The sequence below is a fragment of the Phyllopteryx taeniolatus genome, chromosome 19 (genome assembly GCF_024500385.1).
Source record: "Phyllopteryx taeniolatus isolate TA_2022b chromosome 19, UOR_Ptae_1.2, whole genome shotgun sequence".
In the NCBI taxonomy this organism is placed as follows: domain Eukaryota; kingdom Metazoa; phylum Chordata; class Actinopteri; order Syngnathiformes; family Syngnathidae; genus Phyllopteryx; species Phyllopteryx taeniolatus.
Window position 1 is genome coordinate 18,948,599 of NC_084520.1, and position 25,228 is coordinate 18,973,826.

At 49.1% G+C, this 25,228-nt stretch overlaps 3 protein-coding genes across 7 annotated transcripts; 2 read left to right on the forward strand and 1 right to left on the reverse strand.

Moving 5' to 3' along the window:
• Positions 1 to 497: 497 nt before the first annotated feature.
• ankrd22 (ankyrin repeat domain 22) lies at positions 498 to 2,972 on the reverse strand. 2 transcript variants are annotated; one of them, XM_061755680.1, is made up of 7 exons: positions 2,834 to 2,972; positions 2,548 to 2,612; positions 1,986 to 2,177; positions 1,161 to 1,265; positions 1,002 to 1,079; positions 821 to 919; positions 498 to 717 (listed from the first exon to the last, which is right to left on the reverse strand). In XM_061755680.1, exons 2-7 carry the CDS (start codon positions 2,602 to 2,604, stop codon positions 640 to 642), a joined length of 609 nt encoding a protein of 202 aa, XP_061611664.1. In that variant the 5' UTR covers positions 2,605 to 2,612; positions 2,834 to 2,972; the 3' UTR covers positions 498 to 639. The 2 variants fall into 2 exon arrangements, with proteins under 2 accessions (XP_061611664.1, XP_061611663.1); XM_061755679.1 differs by having other exon boundaries at positions 1,161 to 1,268.
• Positions 2,973 to 2,989: 17 nt separating this feature from the next.
• Positions 2,990 to 14,471, forward strand: stambpl1 (STAM binding protein-like 1). 4 transcript variants are annotated; one of them, XM_061755666.1, is made up of 12 exons: positions 2,990 to 3,128; positions 3,363 to 3,467; positions 5,012 to 5,229; positions 5,300 to 5,375; positions 5,502 to 5,597; positions 6,438 to 6,620; positions 7,457 to 7,661; positions 8,309 to 8,433; positions 8,498 to 8,635; positions 8,736 to 8,848; positions 10,486 to 10,585; positions 10,662 to 10,849. In XM_061755666.1, the coding sequence occupies exons 2-12, from the start codon at positions 3,438 to 3,440 to the stop codon at positions 10,716 to 10,718; spliced, it is 1,341 nt and encodes a 446-aa protein (XP_061611650.1). In that variant the 5' UTR covers positions 2,990 to 3,128; positions 3,363 to 3,437; the 3' UTR covers positions 10,719 to 10,849. The 4 variants fall into 4 exon arrangements, with proteins under 4 accessions (XP_061611650.1, XP_061611648.1, XP_061611649.1 ...); XM_061755664.1 differs by lacking the exons at positions 10,486 to 10,585; positions 10,662 to 10,849 and adding an exon at positions 14,126 to 14,471; XM_061755665.1 differs by lacking the exons at positions 10,486 to 10,585; positions 10,662 to 10,849 and adding an exon at positions 14,126 to 14,471 and having other exon boundaries at positions 7,565 to 7,661.
• Positions 14,472 to 14,593: 122 nt separating this feature from the next.
• On the forward strand, positions 14,594 to 25,201 carry ptenb (phosphatase and tensin homolog B). Its single transcript, XM_061755678.1, has 9 exons — positions 14,594 to 14,731; positions 16,894 to 16,978; positions 17,065 to 17,109; positions 17,189 to 17,232; positions 18,523 to 18,761; positions 19,568 to 19,709; positions 19,837 to 20,003; positions 23,600 to 23,827; positions 24,666 to 25,201. The coding sequence occupies exons 1-9, from the start codon at positions 14,653 to 14,655 to the stop codon at positions 24,846 to 24,848; spliced, it is 1,212 nt and encodes a 403-aa protein (XP_061611662.1). The 5' UTR covers positions 14,594 to 14,652; the 3' UTR covers positions 24,849 to 25,201.
• Positions 25,202 to 25,228: the final 27 nt, after the last annotated feature.

Here is a 25,228-nt window from a genome sequence, read left to right on the forward strand (position 1 = left end):
CGCATTGCGTCACAGCGCCATTAAACTACAGCGGCCAATTCTGGAACTTACAGACTTTGTCAACGGCAGTTGACGTGACAAATGGAAACTCATTTTCAACACATTGTTCAGTCCCGACGGTCCGTTTTATTCAATATGGTTCCACGGTACTTCCTTCCTTTACGTCCTTTAGTATTTGTTTAACTTTACAACAGAGAGAGAGGTTAGGGAGAAGGAATGTTTGTTGAATGTCATTAGCATTTTTTTTGTTTTTTTTGTTTTTAAGTGTCTTATGTTGAAATGTGTTTTAAAAACTAGGCTAATATCGGCCAAATAAATCGCCCTGACGATGAATCGGTTGAGTCCTAAAACACAAACAAGAGACCAGTTTGTAGCTTAGCTTAGCTTAGCTTAGCTCATGTTAGCGATGAGCCGCCCCGTGTGGATGCGGATGACTTTCAACGAAACAAGAATCGTCCAACAACCTTAGAAGGAAATGTTGAAATTCAAGAATCAAGTCAGAATGACACGTGACTTCAATGAAAAGGAAACAAAATCACAATGGTTGGCTAGTACTGCCTCACGCCGCAGGTGGCGCCAAATCCGTCCTTGAGTCCAGATGGCGCAGGTGAGGGTGAGCGTGCACGTGAAGCGATTCCATCACTGCGTCTTCCTCAGCAGCCGCACTACTTTAGCGAACTTTAACCTCATGGCGATGTCCATCGGCGACTCGCCGTCCTGAAAACAAACCAAAAAAAGCAGTTGCAACCAGAACACGCCGTGAACCTTTGGAGTCCACAGCAACACGTGCCTCGCTGTGTGCGTGTGAGTGTGCACGTACGTCATTCTTGACATGAGGGTCGGCGTCTCTGAGGAGCAACAGAGGAACTAAATGATGGCGTTTCCGCAGACAAACGTAGTGAAGAGCTGTGTTCCCTTTCTGCGTGCGCACACACACACACACACACACAAGGTCACAGCCAAGGTTAGACGTGCGTGCGCGGATCTTATGGCGATCGTACGTAGTCTGCCGCGTTGACGTCCACGTCGCTGTCCAGCACTTCCTTCATCAGAGCCTCGTTACGGCGCTGCTTCTGTAACTGCGCGCACGCACACACACACAGTATCACGTGATGATGTCATGCGATGATGTCATGTAATGATGTCATGCGGTGACGTGCCAGGAGGAAGTAACCCAGGAGGAGGATGGGCATCAGGATGAGGATGATCAGGTGGTCCAGAAGAGAGAACTTCTGCTTAGCAACGTAGTGTAGACACGTGCGACCCTTCTGAAACACAACAAAATGATAGTAACGCTAGAACAACACAACTACAACAACAGCACACTCCAATCATCTGAGCAACTGCAATAATAAAACAACAACAACAACACAGCAGCAACAATGGTAACTATGACAAATATGCAACAACACACGACAATAACATTAAACGCAACAACAGAAATAATGCCACAACAATAACACAACCATAACACTCAGGCTGGAACTAACAATTAGTTAAGGTTAGGGCTCATCCTAACCCTATTCTTTCACCTGTTGATTCATCATTGACTAAGTAATTTTCATCCCTTTTTTGACAAACAGGACATTATTTCAAACTGACTGCAGAAAAGGCACAGACATGAATTGATGATGATTCAGTTCTTGGTTTTGTCCATAACATCTGTCAGAAAATCATCCAAAATGTTGATGTTTTCCAAAGTCAAAGCAGATGTTTGCAAATGTCTTATTTTGAAGAAACACAAAGATAATCAGTCCGCAAACATGACAAGGACAGAAATGGGACAATAATTGCTGTTGAGAGGCAGAAATTGAAGGATTTGAATTTCAAGTTAAACAAGGTCTTTAGACGATTCCTCGATTGTCAAAATAGTTGTCTAATTTCATCATCGATTAGTTGTCAATAATATAAGGAATTCTGTAGCACATCTACATAACTGCAACAAGAAGAAGAGTGCAGGCCTGCGTGACACGGGCCTTGCCGACCTTGTTGCGTGGGCGTACGTCCGCGTGGCGCTCCATCAGAATTGTGACCGCGCTCAAGTTGCCACGGCGACAGGCGGCGATGAGGGGCGTGTCCCCGGTGACGTCATCCTGCTCGTTGACGCTGTTCGGGTCTCGGGCGACCAGGGATAAAAGCTGGTGGATGTCGCCGGCGTACGCAAACTGACAGGCCGGCTGCAGGAGGGAAAGACCAATTGGGTGACAGCGCCAAGCCCCCCCCCCCCCCCACACACACACATACATACACACAGCAAAGGCAGCAAGCAGTTGTATTTCTTTCATCAACATCCCAAACAAACCCGTTTGACCAGTTAAACATGCACATGCACACACACACACACACATTATCCAATGCTTAAAGCAAAAGTCAAGTTTGAAATGTGAGTTTTTGTTCATTTTTGTGAGTGTTTGACATCTTCACAAAGATTACTTTTGTTCATCAATTGGCTGACTGACTGTGTGCGTGTGTGTGAGTGAGCGCAGGGAGCGGAAGTGCAGTTTGAATGGCCGAAAATAGGGAATGTGACAAGAAAGGCATTCTTACCTTCGAGTACACCTTACCCATGTCTGCCGCAGGAAACACACGGGACGTTGGCAACATTTCTTGCACTTTCAAAATAAAAGAGCACGGCCTTTTCAAAATTAAATTTCAAGCTTTATTTATTTATTGGTGCCAGTAGCCAAGGTCAGAGGTCACAATACGTCTTGATTTGATATTTTTGTCAATTTCCTGGCAGACAATGGAAACATTTCATCACAACACAATAATATGCTCATATTTCGTGCGGTGTCAGAAAAAAAAATAGATTTTAATCAATCCTTTGGATTACCTAACTCGATGAATTTCTTTCGTCAGCGCATGCGCAGAGAGAACCAAGGGGCACGTCGGAGTGGGCTCTTGTGCGTAGACGATCTGTGAGCCTCTCCATGGCCACCATCAGCGTTCAGCCGTTTTAGTTTAGCGCAGCTAGGTTTTTATTATGCTTTTCTTGTTGTTGTTGTTTTTTAGCTTAGCATAGCTAACTTGATTTCTTCACTTGTGACTCCTCGTGAACGTCGGGCGCGCGCGTACCCGTTCGCGCGCGCGCGGCCGCGGTGACGCGCCCAGAAGGTGCACGTCGAAAGGTACATTTTGGTCTTTTTCTTCTTTTTGAGGCTCAAAGCAGGCCCCGCGGACCTGTTTGTGCTTTTCGTTCTTCTTGTGGCTGTTGATGAACGTCCTCTCTGGCGGGAAAAAGGAAACTGTTCCATTTGCACTGTTTTGATCTACTTCCGCATTTTTAACATACGTCACACAGACGTCGACGCACTGCAGGGAATCATGGGAAATGTAGTTTGCTTTTGCGTGTCTCCCTGCAGCAAAGCAGAACAGGAAGGGAAACCCGCCAGACGAGCTGAGCCTGTCACGTGCACGCGCATTCACGCTCACTCGTCATGGAGCAAAACTTCAGTTTGAACTCGCTGGTGAGTGAGAAATATCATCATTCTCATTTTATAATTAACATATATATATATAATATAGCGGCATGCTGGACGACTGGTTAGCACATCTGCCTCACAGTTGAGAGGTTGCGGGTTCACATCCTGACCCTGCCTCTGTGTAGTTTGCATGTTCTCCCCGAGCCTGCTTGGCTTTTCTCCGGGTACTCCGGTTTCCTCCCACATCCCAACAACATGCATGCTAGGTTGATTGAAGACTCTAAATTGCCCGTAGGTGTGAATGGTTGTTTGTTTATATGTGCCCTGCGATTAGCTGGCGACCAGTTCGGGGTGTACCCCGCCTCTCGCCCGAAGATAGCTCGGATAGGCTTCAGCACGCCCGCGACCCGCGTGAGGATAAACGGTACCGAAAATGGATGGATGGATGTGTGTATATATAAAATCACAAAATCATATTTATTGTTCTTATTATTATCAATTTTGTTTTCATTGTTGTTCTGTCATCCTTATGAGTGTTGCCCTGCCTCATCGTGGATTTTTTTGGGAACTTTTTTGGTACTCGCTGAAAACTCTCCTATCCGCTGTTTGCTCTTTTTGAAATGCCCAATGCCACAAGGTGGTATAAAAAGCCCTGCCTCATCGTCAGGACGATAAACGGTACAGAAAACGGGACCGACCAATAATTTCTGCTGCCCTAAATGTGCTTATAATTGCCTATATTAGTAGTTTAAACTATGGTTGTACCACAAACCATGATCCCCAAGCACTTTGATAGGATTTCAAACACTTACGAATATCATCAAGGATCATCATTGAGATCTTCTTGAAATATTTTTTTGCCTGCTTCGAGTGATTCCTCCACATCAGACGCTCAGACGGCTCTCTGTCCACGCGTTTCAATTGTTTTCAACACCTGGCTGGCATGATTGTATTTTATTTTGGTGTTATGCTAATTGTTAGCCGTGTGGCTGTGGCGTTTTGCATTGTGTGCTTGAAGGAGGCTGTGATTGTTTCAAAAACAGTGTCATTCTCTTTGGTTTATATTTATTTCTCAAGTTTACTCTGAGTGGTAATGACAATCAATGTACAGTTTGAAGCCTCTTTTTTGAAAAATATTGACTCATTATATCAGCCAAGGTGCTGCTTGTTGTCAAGTGAGTGGAGCCCCCTGCTGCCGTACGGCAGTCGTTTCTCAAGTTTGGGCTCGCGAGTCAAAGCAAAAAATGGCTCGTATCTCAAAAAACTCGTAAGTCGGTCCACTCGTATCTCGAGGCACCACTGTATTACCACAAAAGGTGCAACTCGAAAGGTGGAACTAAAATACGAACACAGAAATGTCATTTTTCAGATTGTTTTAAAACAAAATGCGCATTGTGCAAACAACCCGCAATTTCAAAGGTTAAAGAACAAAAGAAGTTTTTTTTTTTACGAATGACAACAAGCGATTACCAATGTTAGTTGGAAACTGTGCAGTCAAAGAAGCAGAAAATATTTTTCAAAAGATCTTCAAAATGTGCAGCGTTCGGGACCTGAGGATCGGTTATGTCTTTGAATTGTTGTCGTGTCAGAGGAAGATGTGCAGCGAGGCCGACCACAGGGACGCGTCGCTGAGCGCCGGCCAGCGTGTGCGAGCGCTGGCAAAGATGGCTGCCAGCGTGGACGTGGACCAGGACGTGGAGCCTCGCTGCTACTTCCGCGCCGGCCTGGAGATGGAGCGTCTGGCCGACGGCTATCTGCGTCAAGGCGGTCTGGAGAACGCCTTTGTGCTCTACACCAAGTTCATTACGTGAGGAACACGCCACACGCACACGCCACGCGCTCATGCGCATCACTGACGTCGTGTGTGTGCGTTTAAGGCTATTTGTGGAGAAGCTTCCGGCCCACAAGGACTACCAGCACTGTCGAGTTCCTGAGAAGCACGTCATCATGAAGGTAGCGCCGGGGCGGGACATTTCTCTCTGACTGACAGCTGAATACAGCCAATCGGGCGACATTACCTGCCGTCTCTCTTTGGGTGTGCGTGCGTGTGTGTTTGTGTGTCTATGTGTGCGCGTGCAGAAGCTTCAGGAAGTGGCGTTTTGCCGGAAGGACGAGCTGCAAAAACGATTGGAGTACAAATATGGCAGGGAACATGCGCACTTCCTGCAAGTCCAGGTCCGTGTTTCCAACCCTCAAACAGTCCGAACATCCCATAATATTAATACAATCGTCAAGGCTCCATATTGCCGGCGGGGGTTCGGGACCAATAGCACAAAACACAACAATGGTAGCGCACCACTCCCCGCCACTATTAATATGAAAGACACCCGTCCATTTTCCAAAACGCTTTTCCTGACTCGGGTCGCCGGCGTACTAGCGCCCATCTCACCCGACTTTGGGCGCCAGCCAATCGCAGAGTACGTATAGACAAACAACCATTCGCGTCGACGGACAATTTAGAGTCGTCAATCAACCTACCATAAAAGTTTTGGGGATGTGGGAGGAAAGCGGAGTACCCGGAGAAAAGACACGCAGGCACGGGGAGAACATGCAAACTCCACACAGGCGAGGCCGGATTTGAACCCGGGTCCTCCGAACTGTGAGACAGATGTGCTCACCACCGCCCACCGTATTTGTATAAATAAATGATACATATATGTATTTCACTTTTGCCATAAAGAAAACAAAATTAGCAAGTTGATCTTCCAAGCGTGATGTCATCAACTTATAGTCCCGCTCGTTAGCGTAGCATAGACAGGAAGTCCGCTAACCTGTTCCCGGGTTTGCTCATGTGACGTTCCGCATACGGCGGGTTCTGTTGGCACTTTGGCATACGGCGATATGTCTCATCAATACCCTATTGTGAAGATTTTTGGAAACCTGTAGAGTGATAGGTTTGTTTTTCACTCGTCACGTTTCACCCAAAATCGACGAGTTCAAGAGGGTTGAATTGATCTTAAATAGTCGTTATTTGTCGTTTTGAATCTTTTTTTATTTGTGCCGTTTTCCCGTCAGGAGGCGTCGGCAGGCAGGCGGGGCCCGTCGGACGAGGAGAGGCGGGGCCCGCTGGAGGCGGAGCGCGAGCGCGTGGCCGCCATGCGTCGCTCGCAGCTAGCGACCGAGCAGTTCGCCTACTTCGAGGAGCTGCTCACTTGCCAGGAGGCGGCCAATAGGAGAGGAGAGGCGGCGGGGCACCAGGTAGCCCACGGGGTTTATGCCACACGCTTCTGGTTTTAAGGACCGAGCCCACCCGGGGACTCGGGGCCCATTTATCTTGATGCCAAACGGCTTGTTGCTTATTTACAAGATCACGCAAGAACACCACAAATTTCACAGAACGACTTTTGAGTCGTTTCGTGGAGGAAAATTCATCCATGTCGAGACTTGAGGTCAGGACGGACCCGTCGGCTAACTAGCGTCGCTATTCGCGCTACCTCACAGGAGCCCGAAGTTTGGTCAAAACTACAAGACGACACAATTGTTGGCAATTGACTGACTTCTTCAAGCAAACTCCATCAACAAAAGATCGGCTTCTCAAAGTTTTATTTTCTCTTTAGAGTTGATTTCAAGTTGTAAGCCGTTTAAATCTGCGAGGTTAGTTTGGTCGCCTCCCTGTTTTTGCACACCGTAAATTTGGAGCTCGTATCCCGTATTTAAAAGAGGGTTTTGCACTTTGTTATTGGCACGCTAACAAATCTAAAACTGAGGAAGATCAAATGAACCGAAAACTCTGATAATTTTTGGGAAACCGGCGGCCACATAAGAGCCATTGTTTGTTTGATTTCGAGAGCGTCACAATCGGACGTTCAGGCACGTGTCCGTCTGCATTGCTGTTCACACGGGCAAATACATCCTGCAGAAGCCTCACAAAGGCAAAAAAAAAAAAAAAGACAAAAGCACACATCCCAACAAAAAAGACAAGACAAAGGCGCAGATCCTCCCCAAGACGAAGGCACACATGGATGATGGATACTAATGTGTTTTTTCTTGATTGAAACTTGAAGCGTTTCCTTTTCCTTCGGACTCGCACAAAGCAGTTGGGCTGGCCAGAAGTACTGCCCCACCCTCGGCGTAAACCCAATATAATGCTTGACGAGAGGTGTGGCAACCATGACAACCGTACCGCACGTTTGTCTCGGCAGCCAATCGGAGATGGTGTAGGATTGGCGGGGGCGGTGCCTAACAGGACCGCTCGGCCTCCTGTCAGCCGCTCAGCTTCCACGCTTCATGCCGCTTACGGTAAGTTGCCGGCATCCCATAATACAGCAGTCCCTCCTCTGCCATGCTTTTCAATCCGGGGTGAAATTTATTCCACAGTTCAACTTCTTCAATGCTGATACAAAAACTGATTTTGGTTGTCAGCAGACCTTAAAGTTTAGCTGTCCCCTTGACCTATAACCCCCCGCCCCGACTAAACCAGACGGCGTCCCGCGTATCGACTTATGGATATGACGATAAGATACGCCAGCGCACTGCAGCAGCCTGGCTCTGCGACGTGCCTGCTTGGCGGCCATGTTGGGGAGGTCGACGTTCCCATCGAAGGCGATGCAAGGACAAGGAAATGAAGTTGTAAATTGCTAAATTCTCAACCGATGTTCACCAGATTTGCCAAGTTTTTGTAATCGCCAAAGCTTGTGATCTCAATTCCGAACAGTCTTTCAGAAAGTCCCCCAAAAAAATGTTCCCTGTGAAAGGTTACGCCCAGTCCCCTTGTGATTATACGGCGGCGTACACAACCGCACGCAGCGGTCTTTGGGTTTTCTTGCCGTCGGCACACACAGAATGCGCCGTCGAGTTTGTCCCTCCTAGCTTAGCGCCGCCGTAGGCACACAGCTGAAAAGGGGTGTGCTGTATATTGTGTGCTATTCCTACCCGTGTGTGAAAAGGTGTGGGGGCGGAGCACCTGCGGCGGACGCTACTTCCGCGGACGCTGACGTCTCGCTTCCTGCTGCTGGCCGACCGCAACTCTGCTCGCGGGATCGAAACGTGCGGCGTGCTCTGCGGACGGCTGGTGAGTCCCGCAGAGAGCGGCGGCGGCGGCGGGCGCTCTGACCCCGTCTCCGTTTGTCTCCTAGCAAAGGGACGCGTTGGCGGTGACGCACGTGGTGGTCCCCAAGCAGTCGGCCGGTCCCGACTTCTGCGCCATGGAGGACGTGGAGGAACTGTTTGGCTTCCAGGACAAACACCAGCTTCTCACGCTCGGATGGATTCACGTACGATCCGCGATGCTTTGATTGCTTTCATTAGTTTCTTTTTTCTCTCGCGCCTCTTCTTTGTGGCCTTTGACCTGCGTGTGTGTGTGTCTGTATATAGACTCATCCCACTCAGACGGTGTTCCTATCCAGCGTCGACCTCCACACGCACGCCGCCTATCAGCTGATGTTGGCAGAGGCCATCGCCATCGTCTGCGCTCCCAAACACGACCGGTGGGTCAAAGGTTACGAGCGAGTTTCACACACGCCAGCGCTCGAGTGGGGAAAAAGGTTGTGTTATGCGATGACCTGGCGTGTGGGCAAGGACAGCCACAGTTACCGGTGCACTTTCAGCCATCTATAGAAGAGGACAAACAAACAAATGCAAAATGAACACACTCACAAGGAGCTGCTCCAACTCACATCAGCTGACTTCAGCTCCTAACGTCACTCACGAGGCCACGCCCCTCAAAAGCACACATCCAAAACGCCAATACTGTAGGGCGGAGCTACACTTTATATTTCTTGACGTTTTCTTATTACGTCTGTAGGAGGCGTGCAGCAATTAATCAATGACTCGACAACAATTACTCAATCCACTAGTTTGATCATCGAAGAATCGTTTTGAGACCTTGTTTCATTTCAAATTGTCCAAATCTCAACAGGAAATATTATTCGATTTCTGTTGCCCTGCAGACGGATCATCTTTGTGTTTCATCAAAACGAGATATTTGAAAACATCGGCTTTACTTTGGAAAACGATCCAATTTTTTGCTGTTTTTCTCACAAATCTGGAACTGAATCATCCTCAATTTAAGTTTGTGCCTTATTCTGCACTGTCAATTTGAAATAATGTCCTGTTTTGAATACGGGATGGAAATGAAAAACATGTTTTTATCCGATTCATCCATGAATTAAAAAGTAATGGATTAATCCATCCATCCGTCCATTTTCTTCCGCTTATGCGAGGTCGGGTCGCGGGGGCAGGAGCTTTAGCACGGAAGCCCAGACTTCCCTCTCCCCGGCCCCTTTCTCCAGCTCTTCCCAGGGGATCCTGAGGCGTTCCCGGGCCAGCCGAGAGACGCGGTCTCTCCGGCACGTCCTGGGTCGTCCCCGGGGTCTCCTTCCTCACCGGGTAGGCGTCCGGGAGGCATCCGAATCAAATCCCCGAGCCAACTCATCTGGCTCATTTCACTGCGGAGGAGCAGCGGCTCGACTCGGAGCCCCTCCCGGATGAGCGAGCTTCTCGCCCGTTCTCAAAGGCAGTGATTCCCAACCGGTGTGCCATGAGTGATCTTCAGGTGTGCCGAGGGGAAATTGTCAATTTTTACTTAAATGCTCCAAAAATTATTCATTTACAAGAAATCATGTATCTTTGTCCCTCTATTCATGCCAGTGAGGCGTAGGGACAGACAGACAAATACAGTAAATGCACTTTTATTAGTTGGCAGGAAGTACATACAGTAATTACGTTTTGTGACATTTTCGTTTGTTGGTGTGCCGTGAGATTTTCCAATTGTAAAATATCTGCCGTCGCTCCGTAAAGGATGGAAATCACTGCTCTCAGGCAGAGGGAACGCACACTCATCATATGCGGGCATATTTTAGTTTTTTTGTTTTTGTCGAGTCAACAACACCACCGTGACTGAGAATTCCCACAAAATGTGTTAAAGCTTTGCACCGCTTTGGATGCCAGCGACATTCCACTCACGTGCAAAGCTTTTCCTTGCTGTAAGTCATGTGATTATGCACCCCTTCGACCCCTCCCCCAGTATGCAAATGAAGGTCTGTCGCGACATTTGCTGTCAGCTGAATGCAAAATGCTAACTTGAGCGTCAAAATGCCAACATAAGTGTGCGTGTGTGCGTCAGCGTGGGTGTCTTCCGGCTGACGTGCGTGGGGATGTCGGAGGTTTCTGCTTGTCGCCTGCAAGGTTTTCATCCTCACTCCGGGGAGACACCACTCTTCTCGGTGAGGAGCCGCAAGCGCGACACAACGCACACGCTTTAGCACTCGATACCGAGCTTTATGTCGTCTTCGCTGGCAGGCCTGCGCGCACGTGCACATGACGGACGCCGACGTCACCGTGCTGGACCTCAGGTGACACGCAGGGGGCGCCCCCGGCTCCACGAACGGCCAACGATGATTACGGCCGACTATGTCGGGAGGAGGAATTTGGATTTGGGGTTTTTGTGTTGTCAATTTGATGTTGCTAATAAATATCTTCGAATAGTTTCTTTTTATTTTTGGTCTTTATTATTATTGGCTCCTCCCTAAGCCGTCACCTTATCGTGGTAGAGGGGTTTGTGTTTCCGATGATCCCAGGAGCTAAGTTATCTGGCGCTTCACGCCCCTGGGAGGGTCATCCACGGCAAACAGGTCCTAGGTGAGGGACCGGAGAAAGCACGGCTCAAAGACTCCTTATGACGACAAACGAATATGGCCGACTTTTTCCCTCGCCTGGACCCGGGTCACCGGGTCCCCCTCTCAGAATCAGAATCATCTTTATTTGCCAAGTATGCCCAAAAACACACAAGGAATTTGTCTCCGGTAGTTGGAGCCGCTCGAGTACGACAGCCAGACGGTCAATTGACAGAGAACACATTGGAGACACCTCTCGAGCCAGGCCATGGCGAGCGCCTGGTGGCCGGCCTGGCCTGCACTCACGGGGCCTAAAGAGGCAACGTGGGTCCCCCCTGCCATGGACTCACCACCTGTGGGCCACGCAGAGAGCACGGCGATCCAACCCCTGAAGCTGGCTCTTGGAACGTGGAATGTCACCTCTCTGGCAGGGAAGGAGCCTGAGCTGTGGGATTGAGAAATTCCGACTAGACATAGTCAGGCTCACCTCCAGACACAGCTTGGCCTCCTTACCTACCAGTAGCAGTCCTCTTTAGAGGGTTTGGACTATCTTCTACTCTGGAGTTGCCCGCGCTGAGCAGGTGTGGGCATACTTATTGCATGTGCTTTGTGGACCTGGAGAAGGCATTCGACCATGTCCCTTGGGGAGTCCTGTGGAGGGTGCTCTAGGAGTATGGGATATCGGACCCCCTGATACGCCCTGCTCGGTCCCTGTAGGACCAGTGTCGGAGTTTGGTCCGCATTGCTGGCAGTAAGTCAAATTAGTTTCCAGTGAGGCTTGGACTCTGCCAAAGTTATTCTGTGCCAAACACCGATTCTGTTCCTAACTTTTATGGACAGAATTTTTACGTGCAGCCAAGGCGTTGAAGGGGTCAGGTTGGGTGACCTCCGTTTACATCCTTGCTTTTTGCAGGTGATGTGGTTCTGATGGCTTCACCAAGCCGCGATTGCCAACCCTCACTGGAGCGATTTGCAGCTGGATAATAAGCAGTTGGACGAGAATCAGCACCTCCAAATCTGAGACCGTGGTCCTCAGTCGCAAAAGGGTGGAGTGCCCTCCCCGGGTCGGGAATGAGTTCCTGCCCCAAGTGGAGGAGTTCAAGTATCTTGGGGTCTTCTTCACGAGTGAGGGAAGAATGGAGCAGGAGATCGACAGGCGGGTCGGTGCAGCGTCTGCAGTGATCCGGACTCCGTATCAGTCTGTCAGGGTGAAGAAGGGGCTGAGCCGAAAAGGCGACGCTTTCAATTTTCTGGTCGATCTACGTTCCTACCATTGGTCACGATTTGTGGGTTGTGACCGAAAGAACAAGTGGCTGAAATCAGCTTCCTCCGCAGGGTCTCCGGGCTTTCCCTTTGAGATAGGGTTAGAAGCTCGGTCATCCGGGAGGGGCTCGGAGTTGAAGAAGGCGCTCCTCTGCATTGAGAGGAGCCAGATGAGGCGGTTCGGGCATCTGATTAGGACGCGTCCTGGCCGCCTCGCTGGTGAGGTGTTCTGGGCACGTCCCACTCGGGATAGCCCCGGAAGAACTGGACGAAGTGGCTGGGGGGAGGGAAGTCTGGGCTTCCCTGCTAAAACTACTGCCCCTGCGACCGAACTCCGGATAAGCGGGAGAGAATGAATGAATGAATATTATTAGTCTACGATTAGTGGGGACAGTCTAGAACGCTTAACTTCAAAAGCTTAACATCGCTTGATGCCCAAAAACTGAGATCAATGGTCACCAAAATGTTTGTGGACTTCTCTCCTTATGCCCACTTTAACCTCTAAAAATATCCGAACGATTGGCCCAATATTTTGGATTTTATGGAGGTTAAGTGTTCATGGCGCTCACAATAGAGAAAAAGCTTAATGTTGCTGAATGCTGGATGAGGGATTCCTAATAACTCGGTTGGGACAGTTTCGCAATGATCACCGGAAATGCTGTAATTGTGACTTTCAAAATAAGAACGACAAACAGAAGTACTGTTTGCTGCTTGAATGTTGCTGACTTAACATCGTTTGATAGAATACAATACAGTCCCGGGCGGCACGGTGCACGACTGGTTAGAGCGTCAGCCTCACAGTTCTGAGGACCTGGGTTCAATCCCCGGCCCCGCCTGTGTGGAGTTTGCATGTTTGCATCTCCCCGTGCCTGCGTGGCTTTTCTCCGGGCACTCCGCTTTTCCTCCCAAATCGCCAAAACATGCATTCATTGGAGACTCTAAATTGCCCGTAGGTGTGACTGTGAGTGCGAATGGTTTTGTTTGTTTGTATGTGCCCTGCGATTGGCTGGCAACCGGTTCAGGGGGTACCCCGCCTCCTGCCCCATGATAGCCGGGATAGGCTCCGGCACGCCCGCGACCCGCGTGAGGAGAAGCGGTTCAGGAAATGGATGGATGGATGGATGAATACAGTCCCTTTTATTGTGACTATACAAAGATTTCCTTTGTAAAGTGTACTTATTGAGCCTATGTTATTTGTGCTTGCGTATTTGCACTTGTTTCGTCCTTCTCTCTTAGAAAACCAAACCCATACAAAGTGTTCTCTTAAGGTAGTCTATTCAGTTTGGGTACCGTGAGCATTTTTTGGTTTCATGTTTGTGTATTGTTATTCCAGCGGTCTCGTTCACGTCTTGTGTGCACGGGTGCTAACGCCACAGTGCCTGGAGGAGCGAAGCTTGTGATGCAGTTGTTGGAAGATAGGGTGTGTTCGGGATTATAAATTTGTTTGGGTCTGTGCTTTAATGACAAGGGAGTAACGACACACAAATACACATCTATGAGTGCCCTACACCAATAGTTGCCATGTAGTAATCACCAAGTTAGTGGTCGAACAAATAATGATAATCAAAAATGAAATTCAAATATGCTGTCCCCTCAAATATGCATTCCTAGAACCGGCCCTGGTGGACACACGTTTGTACCCGAGGTCCACCTTTGATTTTAAAACGGAAACCTCGTCTACGAATGACGTTAAATGTGAGAAAAATATAATACGTGATATTAAAAATGATTATATTTGATGAGATTTTGGACGGGGAGGATAAAAAAAAAAAAAAAAAAAAGCCCAACTTGGCAACCCGACGAGCTGGCACGCTTTTCTTTGCCAACAGTTAGTATGGTCAAGGTACAGCGGTCCGCGGCGGAACAGGAAATGACTCTTTTCTTCAGTTTCAGAAACAAATGCCAAGCTACGAAGAAGAACAGCGCGGCCATTATTGTGGAAGTCCGGACAGGAAGTATCTCCGCGTTGCTAGCGCCGCCACGACTTGTTCGGCCTCGCTCACAGACACAGGGGTTTTGTTTGCCGTCGTCGTCGTGTTTGCTTGAAATCACGGCGAGCGCGGCCTCCGACACTCGGACGACGAGTGATTTGGATGCTTGGGACTTTCGGAGGAGGACCTGGAGGGCCTGGAGGGCCAGGCTCCGAGTGCGAGCAGGCTGGAGGCCCGGCGGACGCCTCCCGGCGGTTGTGACCCAGAAAAGAGCCACGACAGCCGGGCCGCTCGGCGGCTAGCAGGCCGGCTAGCTCGCGTCTTCTCCGGACGTCTCCGGCTCAGCGCCGCCGGTCTGCTTGTCTCTCCGAGGCTGTTGCAACGTTTGCTCCGGGCCCGTCGAGGTTGTGGTGGCCCGCAGACGTCCCACCGTCCTCGTCCTGCTCCTCATCATCCTCCTCCTCCTCCTCCTCCTCCGTCGTCATGGCAGCGCTCATCAAAGAGATCGTCAGCAGAAATAAAAGAAGGTACCAGGAGGACGGCTTCGACCTGGACCTCACTTGTATCCTTTCCCACTGTCTCAAGGATGCTACCTTGCTGACGTCATTAGTCGGAGCTCTTTGTGGCTCGTGGTGTTCCTTAGCGTCGGCGCAAGCAGCTAATGTGATGAGCTAACCTTAACAGTAATGTTAATTCATGAATAGAAACTGAAGAGTCTCGTTTACATTCTCATTCCAAAAATACTATTTTGCAATAATATCGTTTGGGCATCGTCATAGCAATGTACGCGTGGGCAGTAGTCACATCGCAGGGTCCTGCTCAATGTTGGCGTATTGATTTGCAGTGTAGTAGTAAGTGACCAGCAGAGGGACAGGGTTGGACATGTCCGATGTTACGGTTAATTATAACCCATCAAACAAAACACACGGAGCAGCGCAGTGTTATGGACATCTTTTTCTGTATGAAACGAGGACACGGGTAACAATTACACGTCTGCATTTCCCGTCTCTCGTCAGAATGTGACGAACAAATGCATGTCGCAACAGATTAGGGGGACCCCTCAACATTGTGTCTCAACATTGTGTTTTGCTTAAACTCATGCACTCAAATCTAAATATACTAAAGCATGTGTTATAACAGGTGTAAAATAACTTATTGATTCAAACAAATATTGTTAGGAATGTGCTAATGACTCTATAGTATAACTGGGCATGAAAATAAATGATGTTAACCTTATGTCTGGCTGGACCATTTCTCAGTACTGCAGTGCATTTACAGGAAGACTTCATACAAATGATGCTATACTTTTGTACTCTACTTTTTCTAGAGAGTGAAAAAGAAAAATGTGTGTTAGTTTTCATTTACATGTATGTTGTATTTTTTTAACATCATAATATATCTTGCAGGGAAAAATAAAATTGCAATGTAATTTTTTTTCCAATGTCGTGCAGCCCTATCTTGCAAGCTAGCTAGCTACAGTGCAGACACGCGCAGACGTTCCCTTTCCGCGTTTCTCTTTGCGGTACCGTTTGGGTTCGGTACTGTTTGCTGCAGGCCAGTAAAAGAGGTCGTTAGAGCACCGATTTAGCGTAAAGGCAGCGTGAAAGCAGTGTTACCACAATGAGAGCGATTGAAACGGAGGCAACACGGTGTGCTGCCCTCTCGTGGACGGGTGCAGAAACGAGCAATTCTCGGTTGTCAAATCTACAATGTATTTTTTGCAAAAAAATGACATGACGCTTATGCTGGCCGCCATTTTTAGGTCTTTTCACTCTCATGAGTTCACATTTTTGAGAATGCAATGCATGTTCACTAATTTATCTACGAAGGAAACCATCCAGTTAGTAAATATTCACCAATGACAAGCTACAAATTTGATTTTACGACATGTACAAAAGGCGGCGCGGTGACTGACCGGTTAGCACATCTGCCTCACAGTTCTGAGGTTCCGTGTTCAAATCTGGCCTCGCCTGTGTGGAGTTTGCATGTTCTCCCTGTGCCTGCTTGGCTTTTCTCCGGTTTCCTCCCGCATCCCAAAAACATGCATGCGAGGTGGAATGAAGACTCTAAATTGCCCGAAGGTGTGAACCTGAGTGCCAACGGTTGTTTGTTTATACTCTAAGTGCCCTGCGATTAATCGGCTGGCGACCAGTTCAGGGTGTACGCCGCCTATCGCCCAGAGTCGGCCGGGATAGGGTCCAGCGCACCCGCGGCCCGCGTGCGGAAAAGCGGTACAGAAAGTGAATGGATGGATGGATGGACATGTACAAAAGCTACATAATAAACGTCACCATCGACATGTACTTACCGAGTTGTGAGCCGATCTTTTGTTGTGGACCTTTCTGATCAAGAAGTTGTTGTACGACGCTTTTACTGTTCGCTACAATTCCTCCGATGACCGCTGCAAGTTGTCCAACTCAGCCGTGGTGTACGCACGGCCCAATGAGTGAATCTGTCGCTCTAAACAGTCTGTCAGCAAACACAGTTTGAAAGTGCGCCGCATTAACAGGTAACGCGCCACTTGCGCTTCGATGACACTTTCGGTCTCGAGCTGATGACGATTTCACCCAACATAGCGCCCACCTCACGATGATGAATATTTCTGTTTCATGCTTTTATCACAATGCCAACATTCATCAGAGTAGGGTATTTTGACTAGTGCGGGCACATTCAAAGTATTCTTGCAAAAAAAAAAGTTGAGTTCCCCTTAAACTGGCCTTGCAGACATCTACCCCAACATCATTGCCATGGGCTTCCCTGCCGAGCGTCTGGAGGGCGTCTACAGGAACAACATCGACGACGTCGTGCGGTGAGGCCGCCTCGCTTACGTACGACTTTGTTTCTCTCAGCTTCCTGTTGCTCGTCACGCTAAAGCTGCTGCTTTGTGTGACTCAGATTTCTAGATGTAAAACACAAGAGTCACTACAAGATTTACAACCTGTAAGTGCAGCACAACAAACACGCACACACAGAGTGTTCTGGAGGAGACAAGAATTACAAAAGTTGTGTGCGTCACCAGGTGCGCGGAGCGCCATTACGACACGTCCAAGTTCAACTGTCAAGGTAAGATGACCTCATAAAAGCTCACCCGATTGGATGCCGTGCTGTCACATGGCTCCTCGAGCTGCACGTTATTTGCATCCGGCGTCGTACGCCCTGCGTGGTGTGCGCAAATACAAAGCCACGGTACGGCAGCCCGACCGATGGAATCTTGAAATCTCTTGCTCCCTTCGATTTGGATTTTTTTTCTCCATTGCTGACTTGTTCGCTGCAAGGCAAGTTCTCAAATTCGCTTTTGTCTCAAGTTACTACCTTGAAGTTCCCTCAAGTGGTTTCCGTCAGAGGGCCGTTATGACTGGGAAACCATAAAAAGATATAAAAGTGCTGCCTCTGTCTTTTTGGGAAATTCCAGAAAAAAATTGTGAAAAGTGACGATTGCACGTTGTGGGGATTTTAACGACACTTTGCGAACACGAGCTGTGCGCTGATCAAACGTGACTCCTTCTCAACCGAACCCGCTCGCCTCGCCTTCGTTGGTCCGCTCCGTTTCACTTTGACACGTGACCAATGAGCGCGTCTGAATTAGTGGCTGTCGTCAATCTTTGGCAACTGTGGGCCTGCGAAGCCCTTCGAAACAAATCGACTTGACTTGAATCGCGTCCACCTTTTAACTGCCTGCAAATATCTTGACTCCGCATGACTACCTTGCTTTGAAAAGCCAAAAACAATCTGGAATGCTTAAGATACATTTTTTTTTTCTTCAGATAAATCAAATGTGCTTGGTTAAAAGAAACATTTACCAGTTTAAAAATCTACAAAATTAACACATTTGCAGTTGGAAAGACAATCTGTCATTTGCATTAGCAGCGCAACCCTTAATCGATTTTCAAAATTAAGAATGACATTTTGATACTCCACGACTCAATCAGAGAACCTGTCTAACTTCAAATTGTCCAAATTCTGGTAATTTGAGCCTCTCAAGAGTAAAAATGATCCGATTTCTGTCTTCCTCAATGAAAGCAGAGTAATTGTCTTTGTGTTGAATCAAAAGAAGACATTTGCAAACATCTTTACTTTGAAAAAAACTGATAAACATTTTTGCTGATTTTCCAAACCAGGAACTGAATCACAATCTGCACTTTGAAATAATCTCCTGTTTTTTAAGAAAGGGACGGAAATAAAAACAAATGTATGCAAAATGATGCAGCCTGCCCTACGGCATAATACTGCAATTGCAGTTAAAGATGTCACCCGACCCTTTGAGAAGTTTTGGAGGCGGCTGCAGAAAATTTGATCTGCAGAAAAACCCCGAGCTTGTCACGTAGCCTTAGCGCGGCGTGTCTCTCCCCCTAGTGGCCGAGTACCCGTTCGAGGACCACAACCCACCGCAGCTGGAGCTGATCAAGCCGTTCTGCGAGGACCTGGACGCGTGGCTGAGCCGAGACGAGCAGCACGTGGCCGCCATCCACTGCAAGGCGGGAAAAGGCCGCACAGGCGTCATGATTTGCGCCTACCTGCTGCACCGCGGCAAGTTCCGCGAGGCCCGGGAAGCACTCGACTTCTACGGGGAAGTCCGCACGCGAGACAAGAAGGTGAGCGCACACACTTTTTAATACACACTTTTTAAAGGACTTTGTAATAGTATTAGTAATAATATTATGAGGACCATCATTTCTCGTGTATAATGCGCCCCCCCCCCCAAAGAATTTGTCAAAAGTCAATCGTACACATTATACATAGGTATAAGAAAAGTTTACAAATTCCTACACATTGAAATAAGGTATACTCGGGGATATATATTTGTAATGCGAAATGTACTGTCTATAGATACAATTTTATATATATTTCTACTGTTATACATTCGTCTGAGAATCATAATATCCTCGAGACATGAGTCATGAAGCACTGTTGCATTGATGAAAAGCCGCTCCCCTTCAGCAACTCTTAGACATTTAGCACTCACCTGCTCAACTCATTGCTCAACCCAGCGAGGCCGGTCATTGGTCGCCATGCGAGACTCACTCGTGCTCCCAAATAATCAAAGAAGAGTTAGCGCACCACAACAAGATGAAGAGGGCGATAAACACACACACAAGGTCTTAAGACTATTTTGGGGATAATTAACACGAACTGACAGAAAACAGCATTTTTAACAACTATTTATAAGGACGCTCGGCATGCTGTGGATTCCTCCGACGCCGCGCGATGACATCATCGTTTACACACTTGAAAACATGGCGGCTTGCTCCAGCGCTGGTCTGCGGCGGCCATGTATTTATCAAGTTGTTGCTTTAATAAATTATGATAAAGAATTGTAACTACTGTGCTAAATCGATGACGGACCTCCATTTTGATCAATTATGTTTGCATCGTTAACATGTTTTGCGTGTGTGTTTAGGGCGTGACCATCCCCAGCCAGCGTCGCTACGTGTGTTACTACAACACGCTGCTGAGGAGCAGACTTCACTACTCCCCCGTCGCGCTACTCTTCCACAAGATGCTGTTCGAAACCATTCCCATGTTCACCGGGGGAACCTGCAGTCAGTACACACGCACACACACACACACACACATCATCATACACACGTTTCCCTTGTACAACATTCTTCTTCTCGTTGTGGTCTTTCTTATGTCGTTTTATGCTTCCTTCATTCGTCGTCCTTGCAGATCCTCTGTTTGTCATCTACCAGCTGAAGGTGAAGATCCACACGTCCAACCCGGCGTACACGCGTCGCGAAGACAAGCTGATGACATTCGAGTTCCCGCAGCCGCTTCCCGTGTGCGGAGACATCAAGGTGGAGTTCTTCCACAAGCAGAACAAAATGATGAAAAAGGTGACGACTCGGCACGTGCTTCTTTCGTCCATCTTGCGCTTCGCCTATTTTTCTAAATGTGCCGTCATCCTGCAGTTGAAGATGATGCAAATGTTGTAACATTAAAATAAAACATTGTTCATTTGCTTCAAAAATGTGCGATACCCGCCGCCACGTGGTACCCAAGACATCAAATATACAAAGAAAATATATGGATCGAGGTTTCCCTTGCCGGGCCTGGAGGTGGGGCTCGAAAGAGAGCACCCGGTGGCCGGGCACAGCCTACGGGAGGGGACATAGGGGTCGGGTGCAGTGCGAGCCGGGCGGCGGTCGAAGGCGGGGACCTCGGCGAGCCGATGCCCGGCTACAGAAGCTGGAATGTCACCTCTCTGGCAGGGAAGGAGCCCGAGCTGCTGTGTGAGGTTGAGAAGTTCAGACTAGATCTAGTCGGGCTCGCCTCCACACACTGCTCGGGCTCTGGTACCAGCCCTCTCGAGAGGGGTTGGACTCTCTTCCACTCTGGAGTTACCCACGGTGAGAGGCGCAGAGCAGGTGCGGGTATACTTATTGCTCCCCGGCTCGGCGCCCGTACGTTGGGGTTCACCCCGGTGGACGAGAGGGTAGCCTCCCTCCGCTTTCGGGTGGGAGGACGGATCCTGACTGTTGTTTGTGCCTACGCACCAAACAGCAGTTCAGAGTACCCACCCTTTTTGGAGTCCTTAGAGGGGGTGCCGGAGAAGCGTTCCCGCTGGGGACTCCATCGTTCTGCTGCGGGACTTCAATGCTCTCGTGGGCAATGACAGTGAGACCTGGAAGGGCGTGATTGGGAGGAACGGCCCCCCGATCAGAACCCCAGCGGTGTTCTGTTATTGGACTTCTGTGCTCATCACGGATTGTCCATAACGAACACCATGTTCAAGCGTAAGGGTGTCCACACGTGCACTTGGCACCAGGACACCCTAGGTCGCCGTTCGATGATCGACTTTGCGGTCGTGTCATCGGACTTGCGGCCGCATGTCTTGGTCACTCGGGTGAAGAGAGGGGCGGAGCTGTCAACTGATCACCACCTGGTGGCCGTAAGGTAGTCGGTGCCTGTCGAACTCGTTGGTGGACACCAGCGGTGAGGAAGCTGAAGAAGGAGTCCTATCAGGCCTTTTTGGACTGTGGGACTCCTGAGGCAGCTGATGGGTACCGGCTGGCCAAGCGGAATGCAGCTTTGGTGGTCGCTGAGGCAAAAACCCGGGCGTGGGAGGAGTTCGGTTAGGCCATGGAGAACGACTTCCGGACGGCTTCGAGGAAATTCTGGTCCACCATCTGGCATCTCAGGAGGGACCGTGTCCCTCTGGAGTCCTGTAGGGGGTGCTTCGGGAGTATGGGGTACCGAACCGCCTGATACGGGCTGCTCGGTTCCTGTACGACCGGTGTCAGAATTTGGTACGCGTATACGGCAGTCAGTCGGACTGGCTTCCAGTGAGGGTTGGACTCCGCCAAGCCTGCCCTTTGTCACCGATTCTGTTCATAACTTTTATGGACAGAATTTCAAGGCGCAGCCGAGGCGTAGAGGGGGTCCGGTTTGGTGGCCTCGGTATTGCATCGCTGCTTTTTGCAGATGATGCGGTTCTGTTGGCTTCATCAGGCCGTGATCTCCAACTCTCACTGAAGCGGTTCGCAGCCGAATGTGAAGCGGCTGGGATGAGAATCAGCACCTCTAAATCTGAGACCGTGGTCTTCGGTCGGAAAAGGGTGGAGTGCCCTCTCCAGGTCGGGGATGAGATTCTTCCCCAAGTAGAGGAGTACAAATATCTTGGGGTCTTGTTCACGGTTGAGGGAAGAATGGAACGGGAGATCGACAGTCGGACCGGTGCAGCGTCTGCAGTGAGGCGGACTTTGTATCGAGCCGTCGCGGTAAAGAAGGAGCTAAGCCGAAAGGCGAAGGTCTCGATTACCGGTCGATCTACGTTCCTACCCTCACCTATGGTCACGAGCTGTGGGTCGTGACCCAAAGAACAAGATCCCGGATACGAGCGGCCGAAATGAGTTTCCTCCGCAGGGTGTCCGGGCTCTCCCTTAGAGGTAAGTTGAGAAGCTCGGTCATCCGGGAGGGGCTCAAGAGTAGGAGCCGCTGCTCCTCCGCATTGAGAGGAGCCAGATAAGGTGGCTCGGGCATCTGTTTAGGATGCCTCCCGGACGCCTCCCCGGTGAGGTGTTCCGGGCACGTCCCACCGGGAGGAGACCCCGGGGACGACCCGGGACACGCTGGAGAAACTACGTCTCTCCGCTTGCCTGGGAACGCCTCGGGATCCCCCCGGAAGAGCTAGAGGAAGTGGCTGGGCAGAGGGAAGTCTGGGCTTCCCTGCTGAGGCTGCTGCCCACGCAACCCGACCTCAGATAAGCGGAAGACAATGGATGGATGGATGCTGACGTGTTGGAGACGCCGCATGTGTGTACATGTCTCTGCTTTCCAGCCCTGTTGAGCAGTTGCACAAATCACATTAAAGCGGGCGAGATCTCGCAAAAAGTTGAATGTACTTGCACTTCACCTCTTGATTTGTTTGAAAAGTACAATCATGTAAAAAAACCAAAGCTTCAGCTCCTGATTTTGTTTTTGTAAAACCTAAAAACCAAACGGGGCAGTCGAGCAGAAATGTTGCTAAGTGCGCTTCGTCGCTTCTGACTCCTTGCCGGAGGCCTTTTATTTGCTCGGCTTGCCCAGCACTTTTGCCAATGAAAGATGTTATTTTTACAATTTATTTATTACAATTTTCCAGAGGTGGATACTCCAACGCAGTTTCAGCAAAGCTCCCGAAGCCCAAGCTAACAGGCGGGCTGTGAGGGTGTGCATGGCAAATGATTGACAGCTTTTTAGAAGAATCATCTTTTATTGTCATAAACATGCATGCATGCACACGAAATTTGTTCTCTGCATTTAACCCATCACAGTGAACACATGCACATGTTAGTGGAACACACTGGAGCAGGGGGCAGCCGAAGCGCCCGGCGAGCATTTCGGGGTATCAGTGTCTTGCTCAAGGACACCACAGCCGTGAGTCCGGGGGATGTTGGCGGATGGTCCAGTCGGGGTTTTGAACCTTAGTCCCCCACGGTGGCAGGCGATGACCTTAACCATTGGGCCACGGCTGCCCAATGGTTAAGCGTGCTTGTCAGTCACGCTTTCTGTCTGATTGGTTGTTCTCCCTGTTTTTTTCCCCCACAGGATCATTTTACTAGGTTTATAGTGACAAATTTAGCAAATGTGACAAAAACTGATTAAAAAGAACTAACTGCAAACTTTCCCTTAGACCAGGTAAAAGAAATACTTGATTTGGCACTTATATGTTTGCGATTGATTCAGTGAAGTAGACTTTTGTGTGTGTGTGTGTGTGTGTGTGAGATGGTGGCCAGGAAATGCAAAACAATATTCGGGTTGACAGCAGTTAAAGCACATAAAAAAAGTTTTTCTTAAAAAGCGGATGGCATTTTGGGTCAGCTGCCGGTTTGGCTGTCCTAAATAAGAGGATGACATGGAATATTTCATTCGAAAGGAAGCGACTGCAGGAGCCGGTCCGAACGGCTCAGAGTATTTCAAGTGGTCCGCTGACTGCGATCTCCTTGTTCAGGACAAGATGTTCCACTTCTGGGTCAACACGTTCTTCATTCCCGGGCCGGACGACGAACCGGAGAAGCTGGAGAACGGCCAAAGTGGAACTTTGCGAGAAGCCGACAGAACTCAGCAGAACCAGGCGCAAGGCGGGGACGACGACTTCCTGGTTCTGACTTTGATGAAGAACGACCTGGACAAGGCCAACAAGGACAAAGCCAACCGTAACTTTTCACCCAACTTTAAGGTTGGTTTTTCTGCTTTAGGCTTCCTCCTAATCACTACATGGGGATTTTGATATGGTGGACCTAGATAGTTTGGAAAATGTCCACTGAAAATCCCGTTGTAGTTATTCGGAAACCGGGAATGAGTAAATGATTGCGCTCGCGATCATTCACGACTCCCTAGGCCCGAGCAAGTCCTGAATGATCGTGACAGCCCCTAGGGGCTTCAAGACGCATTGTGGGTAGGGCTGGGCAGAAGAAAAAAAAACAAAAAAACGTTTTTTTAGACCATCCAATCTCGATTATTGTCACGATTCTTTTAATAGTTTTTAAACGGCCAGTTGTAAAGCATGTGATCAGAAAGTTAAAGAAACAAAAGAATACTTCAAGTACTTAAAGAAAAAAAAAAGAACAAAAATATTTTCAAAAATATTACTCAACATTTCCAAAAATATGACAAATGGGAAAAAAATTGGTGCAATGTCTAACCCCAACCAGCAGAGGACAGCGTTGGCTACCTCAGGAGGGGCTCGCATTCTCAAACCAAAAAAGACAGCTCCACACCAGCTTGGACGACAGCGAACATTATAAACAAATTTCATATTGTTGTGTTTTACAGATAAAACTGAAACAAAGACAAATTTCTGCAGCACGCTACACAAACCACAGTGGAGCAGAAAAAGGTTGATTCCGATTGATCAAGTAAATATGCTCACAGCTGATGACCGTGATCGACCTGAAATTTATCGCAATCACTAATTGCCACCATATAATCTTTAGGACGTGGGGACGGGGGGTGGCGGAGGGAGTTTAGAGCGGGAAGATTCCCAACACAGCATAAGTGTGCGAGCGGTCCCGCAGGTCAAGCTGTTCTTCACCAAGACGACGGAGGAAGGCGGCAGCTGTGAGGCGAGCAGCACGTCGGTGACGCCAGACGTCAGCGACAACGAACCCGATCACTACCGCTACTCGGACACCACCGACTCGGACCCCGACAACGAGACGCTCGACGACGACGAGCGCCATCACATCACCGAGGTGTGAGCGGCCCGACGCAGCCGTCAGAAGACCGCCGCGTCCCTTGCGACCCCCGCGGGCGGCGGTCCCGTTAGGACTCGAGCGAACGGCCGCGGAGAGAAAAGCTTAACTGAAGAAATCATTCCTTCCACTTCCTGGCACGTTCCGTCGAACACTGGCAGCACGCCGCACGGGCACAGCAGTCACCGTGAGCGGAGCCGGAACTTCCTGCGTGTTTGTGGAGCACGGGTCAGACAGCGGCCACGATCTCAGGTTCGGTCCGGAAAACGTGTCCGAGTGGAACGTCGTCGGTTTCGGTTTGTCTCTTTGTTTTCCAAAGACATCACTGGTAAGTGAATAAAGCAAATATTTATAACGTATACAGTGTTGCTTTCAGTGAGCGTCAC

What these genes read in the sequence shown, in the direction of transcription:
- ptenb (XM_061755678.1), top strand. Translation starts at nt 14,653, where the DNA reads ATGGCAGCGCTCATCAAAGAGATCGTCAGCAGAAATAAAAGAAGGTAC. An exon ending in GTCCAAGTTCAACTGTCAAG is followed by an intron (nt 17,233 to 18,522) that starts GTAAGATGACCT and finishes CTCTCCCCCTAG; the next exon opens with TGGCCGAGTACCCGTTCGAG. An exon ending in ACTTTTCACCCAACTTTAAG is followed by an intron (nt 23,828 to 24,665) that starts GTTGGTTTTTCT and finishes GCGGTCCCGCAG; the next exon opens with GTCAAGCTGTTCTTCACCAA.
- ankrd22 (XM_061755679.1), bottom strand. Translation starts at nt 2,604, where the DNA reads ATGTTGCCAACGTCCCGTGTGTTTCCTGCGGCAGACATGGGTAAGGTG. An exon ending in TCCTGGGTTACTTCCTCCTG is followed by an intron (nt 1,080 to 1,160) that starts GCACGTCACCGC and finishes GCGTGCGCGCAG; the next exon opens with TTACAGAAGCAGCGCCGTAA. An exon ending in ACCCTCATGTCAAGAATGAC is followed by an intron (nt 718 to 820) that starts GTACGTGCACAC and finishes GTTTGTTTTCAG; the next exon opens with GACGGCGAGTCGCCGATGGA.
- stambpl1 (XM_061755664.1), top strand. Translation starts at nt 3,438, where the DNA reads ATGGAGCAAAACTTCAGTTTGAACTCGCTG. An exon ending in CTCTACACCAAGTTCATTAC is followed by an intron (nt 5,230 to 5,299) that starts GTGAGGAACACG and finishes TGTGCGTTTAAG; the next exon opens with GCTATTTGTGGAGAAGCTTC. An exon ending in GCGTGCTCTGCGGACGGCTG is followed by an intron (nt 8,434 to 8,497) that starts GTGAGTCCCGCA and finishes TTTGTCTCCTAG; the next exon opens with CAAAGGGACGCGTTGGCGGT.